Source organism: Lynx canadensis, chromosome D3, assembly GCF_007474595.2.
Source record: "Lynx canadensis isolate LIC74 chromosome D3, mLynCan4.pri.v2, whole genome shotgun sequence".
Taxonomy (NCBI): Eukaryota; Metazoa; Chordata; class Mammalia; order Carnivora; family Felidae; genus Lynx; species Lynx canadensis.
In genome coordinates, this window is record NC_044314.2 from 88,288,079 (window position 1) to 88,311,499 (window position 23,421).

Sequence of the window (23,421 nt, forward strand, 5' to 3'; positions counted from 1 at the left end):
GCCCCAGAGGCCCCACCGCCAGGCCCAGCTGTCCTCAGGATCTGCCACCATGCCTCTGTCCCAGGCCGAACAATGTCCCCCGTCCCCACGGCTCGACGCGGATCTCCAGCAGGAAGTCGGCATCCTCACTACCGGGGCTCAAGTCCAGGGCCCCTAACGCGCCTGCACGTTCCCTCTTAACAAGGACGGGGAGGCCACAGCAAGCACGTGGGAATCACCCCCTGTCCGGAACCCCCACGGCCCCAGCAGTACTCAGAGCCCCCAGGGACCCTCGTGGAAGCGGCATGGGTCCCTGGCTCCCAGGGTCACTCGCACCTCACATCAGCCGGGGCCTCCCCGCCCCGAGGCCTCGCCGCTGACCTCAGCCTCCCCTGCCCTGTGCCCGTCAGGGTGGGCACTGGGGGGCCTCAGTCACACAGGCTGAGACCACGGCACTTCGTTCCGTGACGAGGAACGTAAGTGATCTCAGCCTCAATTTCCTCATCTGAAAAAGGGGCACAGTAAGATCACGTTCTCATCTCCTCGGTCACTCAGCAAGTGTTTACTGAGCACCTACTGCACGTAGGTACTGTTCCGGGCACTGGGGACACAGCCTTGAGCCAGGCAGAGTCCCCAGACATCACAGAGGGGACGCTGAGAGGCGTCACGCAGACGGTAAGCAAGATAATCCAGATAACCCTGGGGGGGGGGGGTAGTGACTAGGTGGCAGGGGAGGGGACAGCTGTTTCAGATTCAGTGGTGCAGAAAAGTCTCTCGGGGATGGCCCCAAGCCGAGATCTACAGCAGCAGAAGGACCCTGCGGTGGAAAGAACCAGAGGGCAGGGCGCTCCAGGCAGAGGGCGCTGCAAAGGCCCTGAGGTGGAAACAAATTCAGGGAACTCGAAGAACAGACGGAAGAAAGCCCGCGTGGCTGGAGAGCCCTGGGGAGGGAGGGAGGGGAAGGGAGGAGAGGAGCGGAGCCGACAAGGCCGAGAAGCAGGGAGAACCCAGAACAGTGAGCCGCGTAGCACGGAGGTCTCTGCTCCTAACACGATTCTCTAACAACAACAAAAAAGCCGTTTCTCTCTGGAGGGATGGCGGATTCCAGTGCTGGCACGGGAATACACAAGAGCCCAGAACATCTCGAAGCAAAGAAGTGCTAAAACGAAGAGGAAAAAATTAAAGTTAAAAGATCAGAAGGACCCAAGACTCCACCTGAGCTCCCGACCGCCAAAGCTGGGGGAACCTGAGCCGCCAGATAAACAATGCCGGTGCTAGATTATAACCCAAAGAGCAAAATAAATATCCGCGAGCCCGCGCTGATATAAATAAATGACTGAACAAATAAATAAGCGAGGAAGAAGGAACAAGCGTTCCTTCACGGAATTCCGATTGATAACCGCAGAAAGAATGCGGGCAACGGGAGACCATCACGAGAACGTCCCAGCCCCAACTGCCGCAGGCAAGGTCCACGCGTGAATGTCACGGTAACGGGCAAAACCTTGAGAAAAACGGGACAGGTGCGTAGCCTCCAAGTATCTTCCCCCGAATATTTACTAGTCGTTTGGCATTTTAACTTGCGTCCCTCCGTGCTTTGATATCCCCTGTGGGAGGTGAGCTCCCCTCCCCCTGACGGTAGCCTGGATCCAGGACGCGTCCTAAAGCGCCGAGCACAGGCGGACGAGACAGCCGCACATGGAGGTGCCCGCGGCCGTGACCTGCCGTGGCGGGAAGGGCGGCTGGTCACCTCCGTGGGACTCTTCCCCCAAATCCACGCCGGCCCCTCCGTGAGCAAACGCCAGGCAAACCCGAGTCAAGGGACACTCGACAAAATTGCCGACCACAACCCTTCAGAGGTGTCAGGGTCAGGAAAGCCAAGGGGAGACGAGAAACCGTCACCTGGGGACCACGGAGACGCAAGGACAAGGCGCAGAAGGGGAACCGCGATCAGATCCCGGACCAGAAAACGGACATTGGTGGAAACGCTGGAAAAGCCCAAGGAAAGCGGGTCGGCTCCGAGCACGGTCCCACCGTTGCTTTCCGCATTTCGCACCCTCACTTCTGTAAGATTTCACACTAGGGGACGCTGGCTGGTGGGGAGCCAGGAAGTTCTCTGTACTGTCTCTGCCAGCGATTTTAGAGTAAATACGGAAAAAAACAAAACCGGGTCATGATCTGTGTTGAAATGCCATGGTGAGGCCAAACACAACCTACTTTAGGGCTTGCGGGAGGCTCGGTGCATGTCACAAACTGACTCGTGTCCCCACTCCCCAGCCAGCGATGCCGGGGTCCCAACCCCCCGTACCTCAGAATAGGACCCTATGTGGAAACCGGCTCCTCACAGGGGTCATGAAGTTAGCGCGAGGCCATCAGGGTGGCCCTAATCCCACACGGCTGGCGTCCTTATAGAAAGGGGAAATGTGGACGTGGGAGACCGACAGACAGAGGCAGGGTGACGGGTGACACGAGAGGACAGAGAGAGGAGACAGGGAAGGGTCCACGAGGAAAGCACGTCCGGGAGGGCCGCCGACACCAGGTGCTGGGAGAGGCACAGAGCGCTCCTCCCCCGAAGAGCTCAGGGCCCTGTCGCCCCTGGATGGCTGGCCCCCAGAACTGGGGGAGAAGAAGCCACCGCGGCCTCCAGCCGCCCAGCTGGGGGCAACCTGCAGCCAAGGCCAGTCTGTGAGTGGTGGGGCTGAGCCTGCACCGGACAGGACTCGGTGAGTAGAAGCCTCCGTGGGGGCAGAGGTGACGCGTGCAGCCGCCCCTGTTCGCTGCGGCTAGCGTAGGGCAGGCAGGGGTTCTCCCGGCCGATCCGAGGTTCCTTCCAAAGCAAGCACCGTGCCTGGCGCCCGGAGGCACCCGGGGACTGCCAAAGAGGACAAGTGTTGAGGCGGCAGGTTGCGAACGGGCACGGTCCACCAAGTGGAGCCAGCCCGGGGGAGCGCTGTGTTTGGACAGCAGGGCTTTCTAAAACATCTGAGTTCGCTGCCAGTATTGAAAACCAGAAGCCGTTGCATAAAAAGCCGAACTTAAAGCTTCTCTTAAAAGATCAGGCGGTCTGGCACACCCCCTTGTGGCTGCAGCCCGGGGACCGAGGCCTGACGGCCCCTTCGAAAGGGGGATGGGCTCTCCCATTCGCCAGCGCCCCCCCCCCCCACACTTCCTACTGCCTCCTGCCAGCCCTGTCCCCTCTACCTTTCCTTCCGGCCCCCCCCCGGCACAGCTCTGGTCACAATCCCCCACCTGGCTGAGGGTGTCTGCTCGCTCACCACCCTCCTGGCAAACGTGTCTGGAGTGTTTATTTTGTCCCAAGAAGTGTTTTGGTATCGGAGATGCAAATCGCTTACTGCAGACTGACTGTTTTCTGGCAAAAAAATAGGGAACACGACTGACGAGCAACGCGATGAGTTTGCTTGGGGGGGGGGGGGCATGCATGGGGTGCAAAGGATATCTATCATCTCCGGGGAAAGTCCGAGTTTATAAAAAGGCACAACCTGTAAGGAAACATCGGCCTCGTCGTCCGTCACTGCACCGGGCAGGAGAGACAAAAACTGGGAGGAAACGATAACAGTAGGGACACTCTGGAGGTTCAAGGAGCGTCTGGCCAGGCCCTGGGTGGGACTGGCCCTGGGCCCACAGGATTCTAAGACAAGAAAGCGTGGGGCAATCAGGGGAGGCTTCCTGGAGGAGGAGAGGTTCGAGCCGAGGCTTGGGAGAAGCAGAACACCAGGGGAGCAGAGGGAAATGAGAGCACTGAGTTCCAGGGGAACGAGGGTGATGGTGAATCGGGAGGGGATGAGGAGGGGCGTTCAGGCACAGCCAGACCCCCAACTGCAGGGGAAGAGTGAGAAGGAAAAAGCCTGCCTGAGCAGGGCCCTGAATGCCTCGAGAAGAGCCTGTCCAGTGGGGTGACGGAGGGTCTGAAACCTGCTCACTGACAAGCAAAGTGACGTGATGTGACGTGCTCACGGTCACCAGGCTATCGAGGGGCAGAGCTCAGACTGGAGACCCAGGAGGGGTATCCGTGTGGGTGTGCACATCCATTCGGCCTAGAAGTTTGGCTGTGTGACCCTGGCGAAGTTACTTAACCTCTCTGAACTTCCAGAGCAAGTCCACAAAAACCTGTAACAGTAACCTGCGTCCCGATGCCCTTTCCACCTGCACAGCCCCGGGGCTGATGGCTCCAATCAGCCAACCCTCGAGTGAGGCAGTGGGAGGGAAGACATCGGACCTGAAAACAAGAAAAGGGGGGAAGGGAGAGAACACCAGGAACCGGCAGGCCTCCAGGCCCCGGGGAGAGACGAGGAACAAGGCCGCCGGTGCCCGGGTTCTGAGCCAGGCAAGGGCAGGGCCGGGAAAGGCACGGCCACGACACAACACACGAGAGCAGTGACCGTCCCCGGGCATCAGTGCCCGCCCGTTCACAGAATCGCACTGGGGCTTCAGGAAGCCGGTGGGTTCCCCGGAGAGCCGTCCCGGCAGGTGCTGCGGAGGGGACACAGGCCCCTCCACGGAGTGCCCGTCAGGTCCGCTCTGGGGTCGCCCCGGCCCCTCCCCTGCTTCCCAGAGCCTGAGACCTGGGGCTGAGATCCCGCGGCAAGTGCCCCACGGAGCGTGGGCAGCCGCCCCCACGCCGCCCGACGGTGCAGGTGGTGGAGGGAGAGCAGCGGAGGTGGGTGCAGGTGACTGGGACACGTCTGAGATTGCTGGTACAGCAGGAAGTCAAGCGTGAAATTAACTTTAACTGTGCAGCCCCAGCACGCAGGGAAATTAAAGTGACAGGGCAAGGTCCTTGGGGAGGGGCTAACCCCCCACCTGGCCCACTGACAGCAGCCGGAAGGGGGGGGGGGGGGGGGGGGTGTCTCTGCTTGTCCTTATCAAGCTGTCACCAGATCGCAGAACGGCAGGCCCAGAACACAGCGAGCACTCAGAGTATCTGTTGGATGAACGGGCGACAGCAGCAGACGAATGAAGCAGGAAGAGAAACAAAGACCACAGAACACTCCCCACGTGCCTGATGCTGAGCTCGGCACCTCCCGGGACAGCAACTCACCGGATCCTCGGCAACCCTCGCAGGTAGAAGCCACTCTCATCCCCACCCCGCAGATGGGGAAACTGAGGCACTGAGCGTCAGCGGCTGGCCACAAGGGCCAGATGCTCATCGGCCCCTCGCCACCGACCCCCATCTCAGGAAGCGGTTTCATGGTCCCCGCCGTGGCCCGGGCCCCCGATCTTTGCCGCCACGGGACCTCCCTGCCCCTGGCCCTCCACACGGCACCCCTGGCGGCCGCCGCAGCACCCAGACCCACCGCTGCCTGCCCGCGTGGCTACAGCCACCTCCACCAAGGTCCCCCCACCCCTGGTCCTTTCTCTCGGCAGCCATGAGAGTGAGCCTTGAAGGCAAAAACTCGGCACCTCACTTCCCAGCATAAACCTCATTGCTGGCCTCCCTTCACACACAAATAATACGACCCGAACTCATCAGCCCTGGGTGAGCTGGCTGGCACCTTCTCTCCTCACCCAGCCCTCGCAGCCATGCTGGCCTTGCCTGGGACCTCACCAGCTCAGTCCTGCCCCAGGGCCTTTGCACTACCTGTTCCACTTGCCAGGGAGGCCCACACGGCTCACTGCTGCTCAACCCCACAGTGTCCCCTCTGCTGTCAGGCCCAGATCCCCTGGCTAAAGCCACCGCCCCCCCCCCCCCGTTTCTCTCCCATCCCCTTTTCCATCTTCGTCGCATTCTTTAAAGTAAGTGACTGCACTAATTCACCGACGATCGTACTGAAATTAAAAATACAGCTCATTTTGATCTTCGTGGAAAACTAGGAACGACGTCAAAATTCTAAGGACGAATCGGTTCGAATAATTTGCTTACGGGTATGTTTTTCTAACACAAAATTCACCACTTACATAAGAAATCTTAAATTTACTCATCTCTACGTTTTAAACTTAGATGTGTCCATCTGTGATTTGGATTTGGAACAAATCTGACTAGGCAGTCACCTACTTAGCCGGAATGTACCCCAATAGACCGGAGCCATTCTCTGATGAAGACGGGAAGGGGCCAGAAATAGTCCCATTTTTTTTTTGTTTCTGTAAGTCTATAGCTTTATCCTTAAGCAGAGACGTGGTGGCACCTTATCCGCTAATATTATTTGTACCTTTCTCCTTTCTTGTTTGGACTTTATGGTTATTTTCATAAATGGAAATCACATTCAGCTTAAAACGTTACTCATTTTTAGGGGCGCCTGAGTGGCTCAGTCGGTTGAGCGTCCGCCTTCGGCTCAGGTCATGATCTCACAGTCCGTGGGTTCGAGCCCCGCTTCGGGCTCTGTGCTGACAGCTCAGAGCCTGGAGCCTGTTTCCGATTCTCTCTGCCCCTCCCCCACTCACGCTCTGTCTCTCTCTCTCTCTCTCTCTCTCTCTCTCTCTCTCTCTGTCTCAGAAATAAACATTAAAAAAAAATTACTCATTTTTAGCGAAGACCTTATGTAAGATTTCAGTACGATATTACTATAAAAATTGGTACGTCAAAAGGAAAAACACAGCTGGGTGAGCGACGTACAAAGAGCTTAAGACAGCTGTGTGAGCACAGTACTTTCTTTCTACAGTTTTTTAAAGTATCTATGAGAGGGCAAGCGGGGGAGAGGCAGAGGGACAGGGGGACAGGGGATCCGAAGCAGGCTCCAGGCTCCACTCCGACAGCAGAGAGCCCGATGCGGGCCGCGAACTCAAGAACCGTGAGATCACGACCTGAGCTCAAGCCGGAAGCTCCGCCGGCTGAACCACCCAGGGGCCCCCCACGGTACTTTTTACTAGCGGAATATTTTCTCGCTTATTTAACTCACTTTCTCGCTACTAGACAAAGCCTGACGAAAAGCATGGCTCTTCGTTCTTCGCTCGCAGCTGAAGCCCCAGGTCCTAGAAGAGGGCCTGGCACGTAGTAGGTGTTTGATAAACGCGTGCTGAGTGAATAAAGGAACAAATACTCCCAGCAGCCCTGCTCAGAAGGAAACACCCCACTGCCGCACCCTAAACCAGCAAGGACGGCCCTAGAGGCCCCCCGTGCCCTCACCCACCCTCCCTCTAGCAGTGGACCCAGGGAGAAGCAGGTCCCGGGAAGCACAGAAGGGACTGGGGTGGCCCGGGTGGAAAATCAATGGTGTTGTGTCAAGAGGCACACACCCACAAGGCCACACGAAAGCACAGCCTCAGCAGACACGGCCCCGGCCAGCCCCAGGCCGAGAGGGACCCCCCGACAGCGCCGGTGAGGCCTCCTCGGCAGGTGCTCCTAAGCCCAAACGCGCCAAGGACCTCGCCGGCCACAAGAGATTTTCTAGGCTGCTCCGTCAGTTACTGGGAACTGTAAGGGGGTGGCCGTTTTAGTGACCAGAACTCGGACCAGTCACGCAAGTCCCGAAACTAAAAAGAAGGGACTCCCCTGTCAACTGGACCAACACCAGCGGATATTTAAAGACCACCGGGAGGTGTGCATGCCTCCAGGGACGGGAAGCTCACTACTGCCCCGTACACCCTGCGGTTCCACCCCAGGGGAGCTTGGGACAATCAGACCAGGCCGGCCTGCCCACTGGACAAGCTGAGTGCTGCCCTCGGAGGTCACGCAAAAACGTCTGCACCCACATGCAAAGAGCCTGCCTCCAAGCTGACATCACCGAGTGTTCACAGCCACGTGCTCTTCAAGGAGCCAGGTCTGCGGCCCCTTTCGCCTTTGGGGCTCCTGGATAACGACATGAGGTGATATCCCCTCCTCTGCCAAACGGACCATGTTCCCCCCCCCAAAGAAGCCAACCGTCTTCTGCCACCATACTTCTGATGCTTCCCTCCCGGCTTGAAGACGGGAAGCCACCAGCCTCCAGCGTGGTCCCGTTGCCCCAGGATGCCAGGTCAGCCCCCACCCACGACAGGTGGCACTTAACCGGGATTTCCTCACCCCTAGCATCCATCTGGGAAAAGGCCCCATCACCGAGAGCTACCACGTTGGCCAGCCCCTGAGCCTCCGGGTCTGGAGTAGCGCTCCCGGCTGCGGCACACTGGGCCGCGGCACCCGAGGGCCCCCGGAGCAGACCCCAGGACACTCCCAGACGTGCTTACGTCAGAGCCCAAACCACGGGTCCCGCTGGCCCCGGGCCACCTGCCATCATCTCCAGCTCGCTCTCCATCGGGAACAGCCCATCCACACGCAATGGGGCCCCACAGCCCCCCGCCTCCGTCTCGCCAGGGCTGTGCCTGCAGGGTCCTCACCCGGCCTCCCCAGCTCAAGGTCTGTGTCCCTGCGCTTCGCGGGGCCACCCTGCCCCTCCTGACCCGGGCCTGCCCCGACCCCGACCTCGGCCCTAACCCGGCCCCAAACCCTTGCCCAAACGGCCCTCTCCCACGCCCTCCTCGAGCACCCGGCCCCGTGTGGGAGGGAGTCGTCGCGGGAACTGAGAGCCCACATCCCAGCCCGGAGCTCCGAGGCCAGACCTCCCGTCCCCCTCAGCCACCGGGTGTCCACAAGGCTGCCCGCGAGTACTCACATTTTGATGTTCTCATGATACTGCCTGGTGTCGGACGGCTGGTTGTACAGGGGCTGCGGAGGGAGAGACAGGGAGAGGGAGACGCTTCAGAGCCGGGCCGGGCGCCGCGTTCCTCCACCACGGCGCCCGGGCCCCGGCTCCGGGATGGGCAGGCACGAACCAGAGCACGGGGAGACCCGGGCCGCGGCCCCAGCCGGGAGCGGCCTGTGACCCTCGGGGCACGGCCACCGTGGCTGCTCTGCAGGGGCACCGGGCCGCGCCGGCCCGAGCGTGTGCGGCGCTGGGGGCCCCACGGGGCAGCTGCTCTTGTCCGGGGCCCCCAGACCGCCGCGAGGGACCGCCGCCCCCGCCGCCCGGCAGAGGACAAGGGCCCAACGCTACCAGGAGCCTGGGAGGGCGAGGGGAGGACAGGCAGACGCGCGACCCCACATCCGCTGCACGTGCTCCAGAGGGCACCGGGACGACGCGTGTTGGGGAGCGAGCCGTGTGCGCCCTCCGGCCCCTCCCCTCCTGCGGGTGCCCGGGGACGTGGGGCTCCGCGTTCCACGAGGAGACGACGCGGGAGCGTCTGTGCGGTAGCGGGGATGCGTCAGAACCAGACCAAACGGGCCCCGCGGGAAAGCTGAAGGGGGAAAGGAGGGCTCGTGAACGGCAGGGACCTGCAGGGCGGTGAGGAGGGCCCTGGGCCCACACCCGGCAGCAAGTGCGTGCGGGGAGAGCCGCCGCGGAGGGTGCAGGGCCAGCTGCTGCGCGCCTCCCTCGCGGACGCCGGCGCCGAGCGCAGGGGCCGGGGGCACAGCCCAGGGACGCAGCCTGGATCTGCCGCTCGCCGGCCGCTCGTCTCTGGTGAGTTACATAGGCCACCTGTGCCCCGCAAGTTCAGCCGCAGATGGGGTTAAACTCATGGCCGTCGTGAAGGTCAAACGGGCCCATGCGTGCAGAGCTCTCGGCCCCGCACCTGGCAGGCAGAAAGGCCCAAGAGGGAACCGTGTCGCCGTCATCACGTCAGGGCGCAACGACGGAGCGAGGGTGCCGGCGTTTCCTGCCTCCCGTATCCAGCCACACCCTTGCTCTGGCCAATGAAACGCTTGCAAACTTGATGAAAGCAGAGGCCGGAAAACGCACATCTGCGTTTCGCCTTGCCCTCCTGTTCGCCTGCCCCTGGTGAGAAACCACGCCTGGCCTGCCGGAGGCAGACAGACGACGGCCGCACCCTCCCGGCCGAGGCCCAGCTGGTCGCGGAGCAGGAGAAATGTTCAGCTGACTTCTGTGCTCACAGGAAACGGAAACGGTGGCTGTCTCAGGCCACTAAATCTGGACTCGGTTTGTTACACGGCAGGAGCTAACGGATACAAGTATCATCCCCACTTTACGGAGGAGAAAACCCAGTCCCTGCGAGGTCGAAATCTGTGCCCACAGCTGGTCAGAAATGAGCTGCAACGAGAATCCGGTCTCAGCTCTGGCGCTGGAGGCAGGACCCTGCTCTCCGCCTCTGCCTGCACCCTCTCTGGGGGTCTTCCCGTGTGTGTGCGTGTGTGCGTCACCCTCTCCCTTGCCATCCGCCCCCATGAGCAGCGGGAGCCTCCCAGGGCAGCCACGGGTGACTGCGGGGAAGGAGCCCACGGCGTGAGGGCAGGCAGGCCAGCGGCAGCCCCAGGACAGGGCCCCAGGGGAGGGAAGAGGGTCTCCGCCCTAGAACTTCTCCCTGGGGAGGCAGCTGGACACGCCTCCCGATGGGCCCAGCCCATGGGGACCAACCACAGGCAGCACAGCACGGCCACGGGGCACGACCTGCCCGTCCCCAGTAACAGGCCTCCTGTCCTCCGTAGGCGGGGCCGGTCCTCCACGCTTCTGGACATCCCGGCCCTCGGACGGACGGCACTGCAGGCAGCCGTGGCTGATGACAAGGTCACCTCCCCCCCTCCCCGTGTGCCTCGCACTCCCCCTGCGACAAGTCGGCACTGGGCTTGGCCAGTTCCAGGCTCCCAGCTCAGCTGCCCCACCCCCACCCCCGGCTGGTACAAGCCCTCTCTCCCCACCCCGGGTCAGGCTGCGCTAACAAGGCGCTCAGCCGGAGAGGGGGGCTGCGAGCCCCACTCTGGGTTTGAACCGGAGGGCAACTGCAGAGCCCCCAGTGAGGCTCACCGCAGAGTCCCAGCTGAGCGGGGTGAGGCGTCACCGCGGGAGGCGGACGGCCCTCGCGACAGCAAGGGGCCCTGCGAGGACTCCTGAGCCACGTTTCAAAGCATCAAACGTGCACCTTTAGCCCCGGGGTGACTCTGCACCGGTCCTTTATGTTTCCACGTGCCCATAAAACACAGGCCGGTAGGGGTGGGCGTGGCCATCTGTTCAGGTTCCAAACAGATGCCTCGATGCCTCGATGTACAAAGCGGCACCTCCCTTGCTAGCTAGCCGTGCGCCCTCGGGCACATGGGGTCAACACGTTGGGCCCCGGTTTTCTCATCTGGAAAATGGGCACGGAGCAAACAGCAACTACTTCACAGGGCTTTCGAGGAACCCAGGAAATGTCAGACTTGGTGACTGATCTGTGTTGTTTTGGCTTGAGGACGGCAAACAGCCACGTCTCCACAGCCTAAAGAGACCAGGATGGGCTGAAGGACCACACACGGAGACCCCGGGAGCGAGCGACGGGCAGGGAGAGGGGGCTCTGCTTCTCCGTAACAAGATGGGCCGGAAGCGGGGAGATGGGCTTCGGAGAGGGCAGGAGGGGCACAGTCAGCCCGTGACCAGCCAAACCGCCTTCACCTGTGGCCGCCTGCCCGGCCAGGTAAGGACAGAGCAACCTGGCCCCAGAGGCGGCCCTCGGTAGCGGGTCTCCACGGAAGAGCTCGGAGAACACTGCGGGCTTGCTGCCTCCAGCCACGGGGGCTGTCCCCGAAGGAGTCACTCACTGAGCACTCTTCGAGGTAAACAGTCCTGGGAAGGAAGGGAAGTGTCTGGGCCGAGTCCTGGGAGGCTGTTCGTTACCATGGTGACAGGCTCCCTGGGGCCGCCACTCTGGAAGGCCCGAGTGGGATGGGGGGGGGGGGGGGGATGGGGGTCGGACAGGCCATGGCTCCTCCACGGCAGGTGCATGGCTGGGGGGGAGGGCAGCGCCCAAGTTGGGGGGCCTCCTGGCCACCTGCAGAGGGGCCTGTGCAAGGCCAGGCAAAGCCTCCCTGTGTCCCAGGAGACAAGTTCCAATATGGCGGCTCCAACCGCCTGTCAAGGGGACACAGCACCTAAGAGGGAAGCCCCCTCCCCCCAGCAGAGCGCGACGGTACCACCGGGAAGGCCCACCTTCCTGGTTGGAGGCCCTGGGCCCGTCTCTCCCCCGCCCCGTCCCTCCATCCCCTCTAAAAGTGGGGGCGCCGCCCAAACAATCCAGAGGGCAGAAAGACAGCGCAAGGCAGGGGACGTGCAAGGCTGTAAAGCAGAAATGACAAGGACAGCAGAGCTGGTCTCTGGGAGAAGGAAGGGGGTCCCCCCTCGGGCCTGACTTCAGCCAGCTGGCAGGGTGGCCGAGCGCAGCCAGCAACCCCAGGTGGACTGAGCTGCTAAGAAACGAAGTGTCAGCCCTGGCCCTCAACCCTCTGGTGACACCACATTCTTAAAATAGCACCTCTGAACAGGAAGGAAACCAATGACTCAAAGCCGCGGGGAGAGGGGGCGGGAGCCACGGTGGCCCACACCCTCCCTCCAGCACCCCTCCGCCAGGCCGGGCCTGCACCCCCCAATCCCAGGGATGCCGGAGGGAGGGGGCGGTGCATACTCAGCCCGGCCTACGCGATCTTCTTCCTTTCCAGAGCAAACTTCTCCTAGGCCCAGGCCTCCCCCCTCCCACCCCAGCGAGGTCGGACAGCACCATCCCGGTCCCTGAGGCCCGGCAGCCTCTCCCTGGGCTAGGGGCTCCCTGGCCACAGATGAGAGAGCCCCTCCCCCGCCCCCCGGAAATGGATCCCACAGTGGTACAGCCCAGTGACCGCAGGCCGAGGGTCCGCAGCATCGGGCCCTCCAGGAAGGAGCCCGGGCACAGGGTACATACGCCCCTGAGCTGCCTCTCCTTGGAGCACACCTGCGGCCACTGGGGCCTTTTGGGGACCAGACAGAGCGCAGACCCGTGCAGATGCGGCTGGCCGCAGCCCCACAGGCTCAGCTCACCTCCCTGCCTCAACTGTTGCTGCATGGCCCTGAACAAGGCACTGGTCTGAGCCTCATCTAGAGAATGGACAGGCCTAACACCAGCAGGCCCCCTGTCTGTGGGAGTCTCCTCCTCGGCCCCACCGAGAGCCACCGAGTCAAGAACCCACTGACTTCCAGAGGGCTCCAGGGACGACCACACGGCCCACCAGGCAGACACTCCAGAGCGCGGCCTCCTGTGCCTCTAGCCTTGAGGAAGTCTCCGCTCTGAGACCCCCAAGCAGAGGACAACCCCCTCACCCACGGAGACCCAAGAAAGAATCACACGGACTGAGCCCAGCAGATGCCCTGCCCCACTCACAGGGAGACCGTCACGGGGAGACCGACCCTGCCTCCCTCACTGGCGCTCCTCGGGCATCCGGACACAGCAACCTTCGTCTGCCCCCCCCCCCCCGCCCCCCCTCAGGAGGCCCCTGGGACTAATCAGGTCAGGAAAGGGAAAGGGAGAGCCGCCAGGTCCGGAAACGGCGGGGCACCACCTCTGGTCCCTCCATCCTCATTGCCAAGAAGGGGAAACTGAGGCAAGAAGCCGCTTACCGGTGGGAACGGAAGACGGGGCACAATTCACAAAGCGGTCTCGCAATTCCTCAAGAGGCTAAACAGAATGAACATGGCCCACCAATTCCGGTCCCAGGTGCACACGAGAGGGCAAAGAAAACCTGTCCATACAAAAACTTGTGTCCTGGGGCTCCTGGGGGGCTCCATCGGTTGAGCCTCCGACTTCGACTCAGGTCACGAGCTCGCGGTCCGTGGGTTCGAGCCCCGCGTCAGGCTCTGTGCCGACGGCTCGGAGCCTGGAGCCCGCTTCGGATTCTGCGTCTCCCTCTCTCTCTCTGCCCCTCCCCTGCTCAGGCCCCGGCTCGCTCGGTCTCTCAAAATAAAAAAAAAATAAAAATAAAAATGAAACTTGTGCATTAATGTTCGCAGCCCCTGTGATAGCCAAAAGCAAACACAGCATAACGCCTGCCAGTGCATAAATGGCCCAACAGACGGGGTCTATCCGTACAATGGAATATCATTCAGCCGTCGACAGGAACGAGGCACAGACACCCCGCTACAACCCGGACCAACCTCGGGGGCGTGATGGGGAGTGAAAGAAGCCAGTCACAAGAGGCCACACAGTGTGTGAGTCCATTGATACGAGCTCTCCAGCAGGCAAGCCCGTAGGGACGGAAAGTAAGTTAGCGGTGGGAGGCGGGGACAGGAGAGGAACGGAAAGATAAGGAGGTGATAGCTAAGGACACGAAGTTCTTTCTCGGACGGTGAAACGTTCTGAAATGGATGGCAGAGATGTCACACACACCCACGAATATCCTAGAAAGTACTGAACTGCACACTTTTGAGGGGGGGGGGGGAATCTTAAGCAGTCTCCACGCTCAGGCCAGAGCCCAAAGCAGGGCTCCATCTGGAGACCCCGGGATCATGACCTGAGCTGAAATCAAGAGTCGGATGCATAACCGACTGAGCTGCCCGGGCGCCCCTGGATACGTTAAACTGATGAATCGTATAGCACGTGAACATCTCAGGAAGGCTATTTTTTAAAAAACGAGGGTCTTGGGGCACCTGGGTGGCTCAGTCGGTTGAGCGTCCGACTTCGGCTCAGGTCATGATTTCACGGTCTGTGGGTTCGAGCCCCGCGTCGGGCTCTGTGCCGACAGCTCGGAGCCTGGAGCCTGTTTCCGATTCTGTGTCTCCCTCTCTCTCTGCCCCTCCCCTGCTCTCACATTGTCTCACTCTGTCTCTCAAAAATAAATAAATGTAAAAAAAAAAAAAAACAAACAAAAACAACAAAACGAGGGTCCTAGAGACACCCCAGAAATCACACCCAACAGGGAAAGCAAGCCCCCCGAATGGAAGGGGAGCCTGCCACCCATCCCAGAGGGGCCCTAGGCCCTGTCCCCCTCGCCTCGGGAGCGCCCTACTGCCTGCCTGGCCCTGCCCTCCGAGAAGACCTGAGGACCTGGGGCCACTCCCCGTTTCGCAGTGGCCTGAGCGCAAGGACTCCAGGCCAGAGAGCAGCGGCCACCGAAGAAAAAACCCCCGGAGCAAAGAGTTCAACCCTCTACGTGTTCACGGCCGCCGAGTGCAGGGCAAGGGTGTGCTACGTGAGCCTCACGGGGCATCATTTCACTGAACCGCCGCCCTCCCCCCCCCCCGCCCCAAAAGATCCTGGTGTTCCCATTTCACAGAAAAGAAAATCGAGTCCTCTCCCCAAGGCCACTCAGCAAACACACGGTGGAGCTGAGTTTAAAATTAGGCTCCAAATGCGTAAGACCGTATCAGGCGTGAGCGTCCGCGTGCACGGGGACCCTCACGGCCATCTTGTGTGCGTGCGTGTGTCCCTACACGCCGCCCCAGTGGGGCGCTGACTGGGCCTGGGCAGCTGGGGCTCTGACCATTCCTCCTGGGCTGAGGTTTCCCACCAGCTGAGAGTGTCCACGTTCCCTCCATGGGTCTCTCTGGTGACACACGAAGGTGACAGAGGGCCTGAGAGAGGCGAGGCCTGGGGCCGGCTTCCCAGCCCTGCCACCCACATGGCATCTTCCCACCGGGCAGAGGCCACCGACACCCGTCACACGGGTACGAATACCAGCGAATGCTCAGCACTCACTGTCCACCAGGCACCCACGCTAAGCGCTTCGCGAAAGCTAATCCGGCCGATCTGCACTACAACCCCAGGGGACAGAGGTTACTATTCCCATCTCACAGATGGGGAAACCGAGCTTGGGTCCACACAGCGATGAGCTGGCAGAGATCATCCGGCCCAGAGCAAGGCTTCCCACGCTGAGCTAGCCCGACTGGGGGGCGGGGGGGGCTCCAGTGGGTCCTGGACGCGGGACAGCCAGCTCCCCGCCTCCCCACCCCCCACCCGCCCTGCCATCGGCCAGTCCCCCTTATCAGAAGCGTCTATTTCCTGCCTCCCCAGAGGACCGGGCCGCCTTGGCAACAGCCGACTTCCTCCTTCCCCTCCACGCCCACCTGCCTCCCTGCCCACCTCTCCGGCCACCCCTGCCCAGAGCTGCCCCCCCCCGCCCCCACCCCTCCCCAGCTCACCAGCTCCACCTGAGGCCCCAGGCCTTCCAGAATCCGATGGGCGGCTTCAGCCTTCTTCTGCAGGGTGACGGGGAGGAGGAGAAATTAAAAAAAAAAAAAAAAAAAAAAAAAACACAGAACAGATTATAAATAGAGGTCTCCGGAACAGCAGGCAGCTGCCCAGCCCAGCAGCCAATCCACGGCCCCGGGGTGGGGGGGTGGGGGGGGAGGGGGCGCCAGGGTCCCCCCGCAAGCCCTCCCCACGCTGGAGACAAACAGAGGGGCCTCAATACCCCTGCGGCGTCCCTGGCAAGCCGGCCAAGTTTCGATTCCAACAAACGCACGGTGTTCTCCGTTGCCTGGCCCCCCCAAACCCTCAGGCCCAACCCCCCCCCCCCCCCCCCCCGGCCGGGGCACAGCGCTGTGGGCACGGCTCCCCGCCAGCAGGCCACTCCGCCAGGCCCAAGATGCCTTCCTTCACTTGGAAGCTGGCTGGGTGTCTGCAATTACCTCAGAGCTAGTGCGCCAGCCAGGGAGTGGGGGGGCGGGGGGGACACAGAGGCTCTCAGAGATACCCTTTCTAGGATTCTTGTATTTCACAATCATGTGACTATTTCTGAGCTGCCCTGGGGCCTCCCCGCCTCCCTCCCCACTCACAACCCAGGACTTATTAGGAAAACAGGAACATGTGGCAGAAAGCGCTCAGTGGCTGTGAATGCAGCGGGCTGGACCTCCGGCCCAGCCATGAAGGCGGACATTGTGCCTCCGCCAGGCCCCGCGGGCCCCCGGCCCGGGACCACCAGGGCCTGCTCTCGGGAGGCCCAGAGGATGGCCCGGGGCCAGCTGGGGGAAGGGGTGCGCAGAGAACCGCGGACGGCGGCTTCGGCGGGGTTTTCGTCGGATCCGGGCCACTGCGTGCCACGCGCAGCGGGGTGCCCGCAGCACGCACGTGGGAGACCTCTAAGTCCTCTCGCGGCCGGGAAGGGCCGGTGCTCCCGACTCAGCCAAACTCAGGGAGACCATCCGGTATCCGGAGGGAGCCGGGCGGCCGAGCAAGTTACCTCTGAGGATCCCCCAATCCAGACCCACTAAAAGAGGGTGACCCCGAGCCCTGGGGAACGTGGCTGACGACCGAATTCGAGGCGCAGGCTCCCGGTGTCGCGGCAGGGAGGAGGGGGGCCGGGAGCCAGCCGGCCGGCTCCCCCTCTCCTGGCTCCCCGTGACAGACAGTGGGTGTGTAGGTGGGCTCAAGCTGGCACCTAGAACGAGCTCCGCCTAGAGCCCTGGGCCCAGCCCACCCATGAACAAGCCATGCTCTCAGCCCCCTTTGTGCACAGCCAAAACCCCGAGACCAGCAGCCTCAGCGTGTGGCTGGGGGCCAAAATATCAGGGGGCGATCTATCACTGTAACGACGGCCACTTTATCAGGGACCTGCTATGGGCCAAGCATTGAGCACAAAGCAGGCGTTGTCAATATTTAAGTCGCACCCAAACACAACGCGAGGCGCATAAATGACACGTCCCCGTTTAACGTACTACGAAACTGAGGCACAGAAAGATCGTGTAAGGAAAAGGTCTCTCTCATCTCCGGACTCCGAGAGGAAAGAAAGACAAAGGCCAGGTCCCACACAGGGCCACCCCTAAGCTTGGGACCAGTATGTCTGATGCTGGAGGACAGGTGTCCCTGCCCTGGCCGTACCTCAGAGCAAGAGAAAGTGTCACCATGCGGCTGAAGACGGGAGAATTCCTGAAGCAGGTCAAGGGAAGAAATGGGTAGGGGGTGGGGGAGGGATACATCAGCCCCCCAAACGCTTCCTGAGGGCCCACTCTGTATTAAGCACTGCGGCAGGGGCACCCGGGGGGCTCAGTCGGTTGAGCACCTGACTCCCGGCTTCAGCTCAGATCATGACCTCACATTTCGTGGGCTTGAGCCGCACATCGGTCGGGCTCCGCGCGGGCAGTGCAGAGCCTGCTTGGGATTCTCTCTCTCCCTCTCTCTGCCCTTCCCTGCTCGCTTGCTCTCTCTCGAAATGAAGAAATAAACTTGAAAAAATAAATACAGAAAGAAAAATAAAGCACTGGGGCAAAACATGGAATGAATGAGACCCAGCCCCTGCCTGCAATAAACCGAAGTCTAACATTAGAGCAGCTGGTCAAGGACAGTGAGGACAGGGCTAGTCTGCTCGGGCAGAGAGAGGTATGTGTGGTGCACAGGCAAGGCACAGCTTCTCCAGAAAGGTAACAGGAGGGATACATGAGGTGGGTTTTGACGGATGAAGAGGAGTTTCTGTGCATTCCCGAGGTTCTGTGGGGATCAGCGGCAACTTCTCATCCAGATAAAAAAAAAAAAGAAATGCCAAGAGCAGGAAGGGCACGGCTGGAGGGGCCAGGCCACTAGAAACTGCCACATCACACAGGTAAGCAGGGGTCTTGGATCTGGGCCCAGTGCCCACGGCGGGAGCTCCAGAAGCCTGCGTCCTATGAACCATAGCAGATTCCAGCTTCGACCACATCCTCACTCTCAGGAACGCGGGCACCTAGAGAGGGGGGCTTCCGGCAGCCCCTGGAGAAGAGAGCAGGGAAGAGCCCCCTCCTAACCTGCCAAAGCCGCAGGGAACGCGGGCGAGCAGGCAGCGCGTGCCTGCCGTGAGAGTCCCCCTGCTCCCAACGCTCCCCCGGGCCCCACTGCTCGGCCCTCGGCAACCCTGGGGCCCTTTAAGGCACGACTCGGTCTCCAGAGGAGGGCACACCCACGGCTTACCCGAAGAAACCCTCCGTGAAACCGTCCCAGAGATGCCGCGGCACCGGAAAGGCTGGATAGCGCGGTGCCCCAGAGCAAGCGCGTCACAGCCAGCTGGCCTGGGTTCAAGTCCGCTAACTGCGTGGCCTCGGGCGAGTCCCTCCACCTCCCTGAGCCTCAGCTTCCTCCTCTACAAGACGGGTCACAACGGCACCGCCTCAGGCAGCTGGAACGCTCCGAAACCAGGATCTGGCACACAGTAGGTGCCACATAAGGGCTAGCTACGGACAGGAAGCACAGGGCCTCGGCTCGCACTCGGTGGCCCCGACACGGGCCAGGCAGAGGCTGCGACCCGGCAGGCCCTGAACCAGCACCCCCACCTCCTCGTGCCTCGCCGGGGGCACTTCCTCTCCTCCTGCCACCACAACCCTGCTCCTGCTCCGTTCGGCCCAACCCCATTCCTTGGCTCAGCCTGCAGGGGTGGAGTGGGAGGAATCGCTGGCCAGTTCACGGCCGGGGTGGGGGGTCCTGCCTCTTGGGCTCTCCCGCCACAACCTGGCCACCGGTGGCAACGTCTAGGAGTCAGCTCTTCTCTACACTCGGCGAGCCGCTCCACTGACCTGGGCCTTAGTCTCCCCATCTGCAAAACGGCCACACTCACTCAAGGCACCAACACCCCAGGACTTTTACAAGGACGTCCTGCAAGGAACGAAGTCTCTCTTAATGGACCCCTTCAAATGGGCCTCCCCCCGCCCCCCCCCCCCCCCAGCAAGGAGCACGGTGGGGAGCACAGGTGCGGGCCGTGGATTCAGCACCGCGCCAGAAACTCCCTCCCGCCCCCTGGGCGGAGAGCCTCTCCCCACCTCGACGACGGAAGCCAAACCCCTCAGAGGGTCCATGGGGCCCCTGCTGCGCCTGGCCTTTGGGAGGCCACTGCGGGCGGCTCCCGTGCGGAGGACAAACCCAGAAGCTCGGGCCAACAGGAAGGGAGGGGCAGGGGCTCTCACCAGACGTGAGACGTGGGGGCTCAGGTGAGGGTCTCGCTCGAGACCCTGCACTCCTGCAGGGGGCCCCGGGGTCCACGTGGCCACAGAGCCTGGGGGCTGTGCCTGGGTCACCTGCACAGAGAGGTGCACGCGAGCCCCGCCCACGTGGCCAACACCGCGCCTCCGTCTACAAAGGCGCAGACGTGCGCACACGTGGGTGCCACACAAGCCGACTCACACCCACGCCCACGGCCACACGCGCTAGGTGCGGGCACGTGCGTATCCGTGAAGTGTAAACGACCAACCACACACGCGCCCCAAGCACACCCACTTGCGCACATCTGCACAGGTCGCACAAGGGTGCCTGCGGACGCGCGGGTGTGGAAATGCACAAAAAAACCGCGATAACGTCCTGTACGTGCACACGAGTCACAGCGACACACACACACACACACACACACACACACACACACACACGCACACACCCCTCCTCTCGGGCAGGGGCTCGGAGCCTCACCCCACCACCCCCCTGCCACAGATCCCTGTTCTAGCTCCTCAGCTCCCAGTCGGGCCTGAGCTCCAAGCCCCAACCCCTTCCTCCACAGTGGGGGCAGCGCCCACGCACCCACCCGCCCAGAAAGCCCGGGACCCCAGCGCCCCTCCCCCAGGCCCCGGCCACAGCACCCCCCCCCCCCACCGCCCACGGGCCCACATGCCAAGCACAGCAGCGTTTCAGACCAGCACTTACCCCAGAAGTTGCGCACACACATCTGTACGCGGGGCCTCGACACGCTGCCCAGAGCGTTCATGGGGCGTGATGGGGGAGACGTGGCAGGGAGGCAGAATCCGTCCTAACGTACCCGTTAGGCCGACATTCTCTACGTGCAGAAGAGGAAACCTGGAGGAACTCTGGACCCCGGGAGTGGCAGAGATGGCCCGTCACAGACACGGCTCACAGAGGCGGGAGCCCAGTGCAGGTGCCCATGCTGGGGACTGGACCAGAGCCGGTGCTCTGAAAGCCCTGAATCCCAACGCAGGATGGGCTGGGGGAGTCTGAAGCTGGGCATCGGGGCGCCTGGACCCCCAAAATGCTCTACAAAATGCTTCCTGGTCTCAGCTACTGATACTCTCATCAGCATCACTACCGACGGCATTATTCGTTTCTGTCCTGCTCGCCCCTAATCGTAATTAGATGTTTATTTTCTTTATTTTCTTTATTTCTTTATTTTTAAAGTAGCCCAATGTGGGGCTTGAACTCACGACCCCGAGATCAAGAGTCACGTGCTCTGCCGACTAAGCCAGCGAGGCGCCCCTAATCACATTACATAAAAACCTTACTAGTAAGATGCCGGAAACGGGAGACGCGAGAAGATGTGGCTCTTGCTCTCTGGCTTCCTCGTCGCTCAGCAATGCACAGAGAACGCACACACTCGCAATCGCGCACACGCACACAGTCACCCAGAGGGGTCCACCCAAACACGTGTGTGCACCTATGTGCGTGCATGTGCTCAGCCCCCATAAGTTCAGCCTCCCCACCATGTTCGGAACAGGTGGGGGTCGTCCGCCCCGGAAATATCCTTCCGGCTCGTGCCGATAGCGCCCGTTTCTGCACACCTAGTTCAAGTCCTGCTTCCGCCGGGAAGCCTGCCTCAACTGCCCAGGGCCCCAAGTTCCTCTAGAGTCAGCACCAGGCAAACTGGCGTTTATTTGTACACCTCATGTGTTTGCTTTACCAGAACCCTGAAGCGTGGACATGATCCTAGACCCGTAGGCCTTACCTCCCGCCCCTCACACACTCCCCTTGAAGATCAAAGGAGACCCTGTCCCTTCGCTGAGCCTTGGCTTGCGCTGTGACCCCCACACACCCGAACGCCCTCCTCCTCAGGGGTGAGGGCCCACCCACTGCTTCGAAGAAGCCTTTCCCCATCCTGGCCCACCACCCTCCCTCCCTCCCCGCCTAGTCCTGCCCCCAGGGGCCTGCAGAAACACCGCCTCCTGCTCGGCATCTGTGTGCACCTGCCCGGCCCCGCCCACACAGGCAGCTCCTGGGAGGCAGGAAAAGCCTTGCTCAGCTGGCTCCCGCTGTGCGTGCTGGGCGCCCCATCCATGTGCCCCGAATGGATAATGAGCCAGAGTCCAAGATGCAGAAAAGCCAGGCAGGCCGTGCCCGGCAGGGAAGCTGCGTTTTCCAGCCGGCAAGGCATTTAGAGACAGACCCTTGTCATCCACCTCTCAGAGGAACCAGCAGGAAAGGAAGGAGGATTAAAATTTAATCCTATTGATCCCCCGAGGGAGGGGCGGGAAGTTCTGGCTGCTTCTGCCAAAGGCAGCCGAGGGGCTTCCTGCCCACCCAGCCTCCAGGCCCTGAGGCTCAGCCCGCAGGGAGGGACCCCCCCCCCCCTCCACGCTAGCCTCCACTGGGGCCAGGGACCAACCTCGGCACCCCCAAAACCAGACGACCCTTCCAGGGGGAAGTGTCTCCCCTCCCCTCTATCATCCTGCATTTATTCAAAAAATGTTTACTGAGGACCTACTATGTGCCAGGCACTGTTCCAGGTGCTGGGGAGACAAAGATCCCTGCCCTCACAGAACTTCTGCTTACGATAAACAAAATGAACAATAAAATACGAACCACGCCCAGAGGAGGGGGAGCAAGGGCAAAAGAGAAGATCAAAGCCAGGAAGAGGAGACCCGTCTCTTGAAGCTTTTCAGGATTAAACAGAGGGACAAAATGGGCCTTGCTGAAAAGGGGAGGTTTGAGCAAACTGCTGAAGGAGCAAGTGAGCCTAGTGGGAAAAAGGAGCTCCAGGCAGAGGGCACAGCCAGTGCAAAGGCCCTGAGGCAGGAAGAACAAAGGCAGGTGGGGCTGGGGCAGAGTGGGGGCATAAATGAAGGGAGAAAAAGGGGAATCAGTGACAACGAGGGGCAAAATTCTGGGATCCACGGTGTGATGTGTGGGTGTGATTCTGTCTCCCAGACCACAGAGTTAATGCCAGTGGGCCAAGGTCACCGCTGTGCATCGCTGCCTGGAACGGCGGTGGGCACAGAGCAAGTGTTCAATTACAGGGCTGCCGAATGGATGAATAAACGAACGAATGAAGAGAATGTGTCTAATGCCCCCAGGGAACCTGAACTTACCCGGCAGGGGCCTGCTCTCAGCCCCCCGGGAGCTGGGGAGCCAGGGTTCAAGTCCTAAGCGGCCGCTCACTAGCTATGAGGCCTCGGGGAAATCATGGAGCGTCATGTAACCTAACCCAGCCACTGCTACACCACGAGGACATCGGAATGAAATCGCGAATGTGGGCAGGAAGCCCCCAGCCTGGGGTGCGGGAGCAGACAGGGCAATGCCAGCACCCTGGGGCCCCATCGTGGTAATCACCAGCCCGGGGTGGGGGGCACAGGCTGCAAGTGCCTGCAAGTCCCAAGCTCTTCTTAGGAGAATCCCCCTCCCTGCATCTAGCCCTGCGGGTGGGGCAGCGGTCAGTCTCCCAAGGGCAGGGCTGAGTCCCAGCCCTGACCACTCAGTATAGTCGGACCCCACCCCCACGCTGGGTATTGGCTGAGAAACGAGCATGTGACTCCAGCCAGCCAGTGAGCACCAGCCCTGGGACTGTTTCCTAAGTGCCCTGGGAGGTGGGGGCACCTAGAGCTGCAGCAGGCTTTCCGGCACGCGGGGAAAGCGGGGATGGGGACACAGAGCTCCCCGACATCTTATTTGAGGGCCTGGATCCACCCATACCTGAAATAACCAATTTCACGGTAATTTCATTACAAGACTCAATAGACCCCGTTCAGCCTCAACCAATCTGAGCTGAGTTTTTGTCTCTCGTACCCACGAGTCTTGACTCACCGGACCCTTCCTGGTATGGCACTTTACAGCTTACAAAGCCCCCCCCAGCCACGATCTCGGTCACATCCAACCCAGTGACTTCAAGAACGCGGC

At 61.4% G+C, this 23,421-nt stretch overlaps 1 protein-coding gene across 23 annotated transcripts in view; it reads right to left on the bottom strand.

Annotated features, from left to right (window-relative positions):
* Positions 1-23,421, bottom strand: part of NCOR2 (nuclear receptor corepressor 2) — a 183,099-nt gene that overhangs the window by 101,808 nt on the left and 57,870 nt on the right. For 20 of the 23 annotated variants that reach the window (XM_030336910.1, XM_030336912.1, XM_030336908.1 and 17 more), the window contains 2 exons: positions 15,774-15,830; positions 8,520-8,572 (listed from right to left, as the gene is read on the bottom strand). In XM_030336910.1, the coding sequence (XP_030192770.1) occupies positions 8,520-8,572; positions 15,774-15,830 (110 nt within the window). Of the gene's footprint in view, positions 1-8,519; positions 8,573-13,256; positions 13,411-15,330; positions 15,550-15,773; positions 15,831-23,421 lie in introns of those variants that run through there. The other 3 variants (XM_030336927.1, XM_030336926.1, XM_030336915.1) reach the window with 3 other exon arrangements.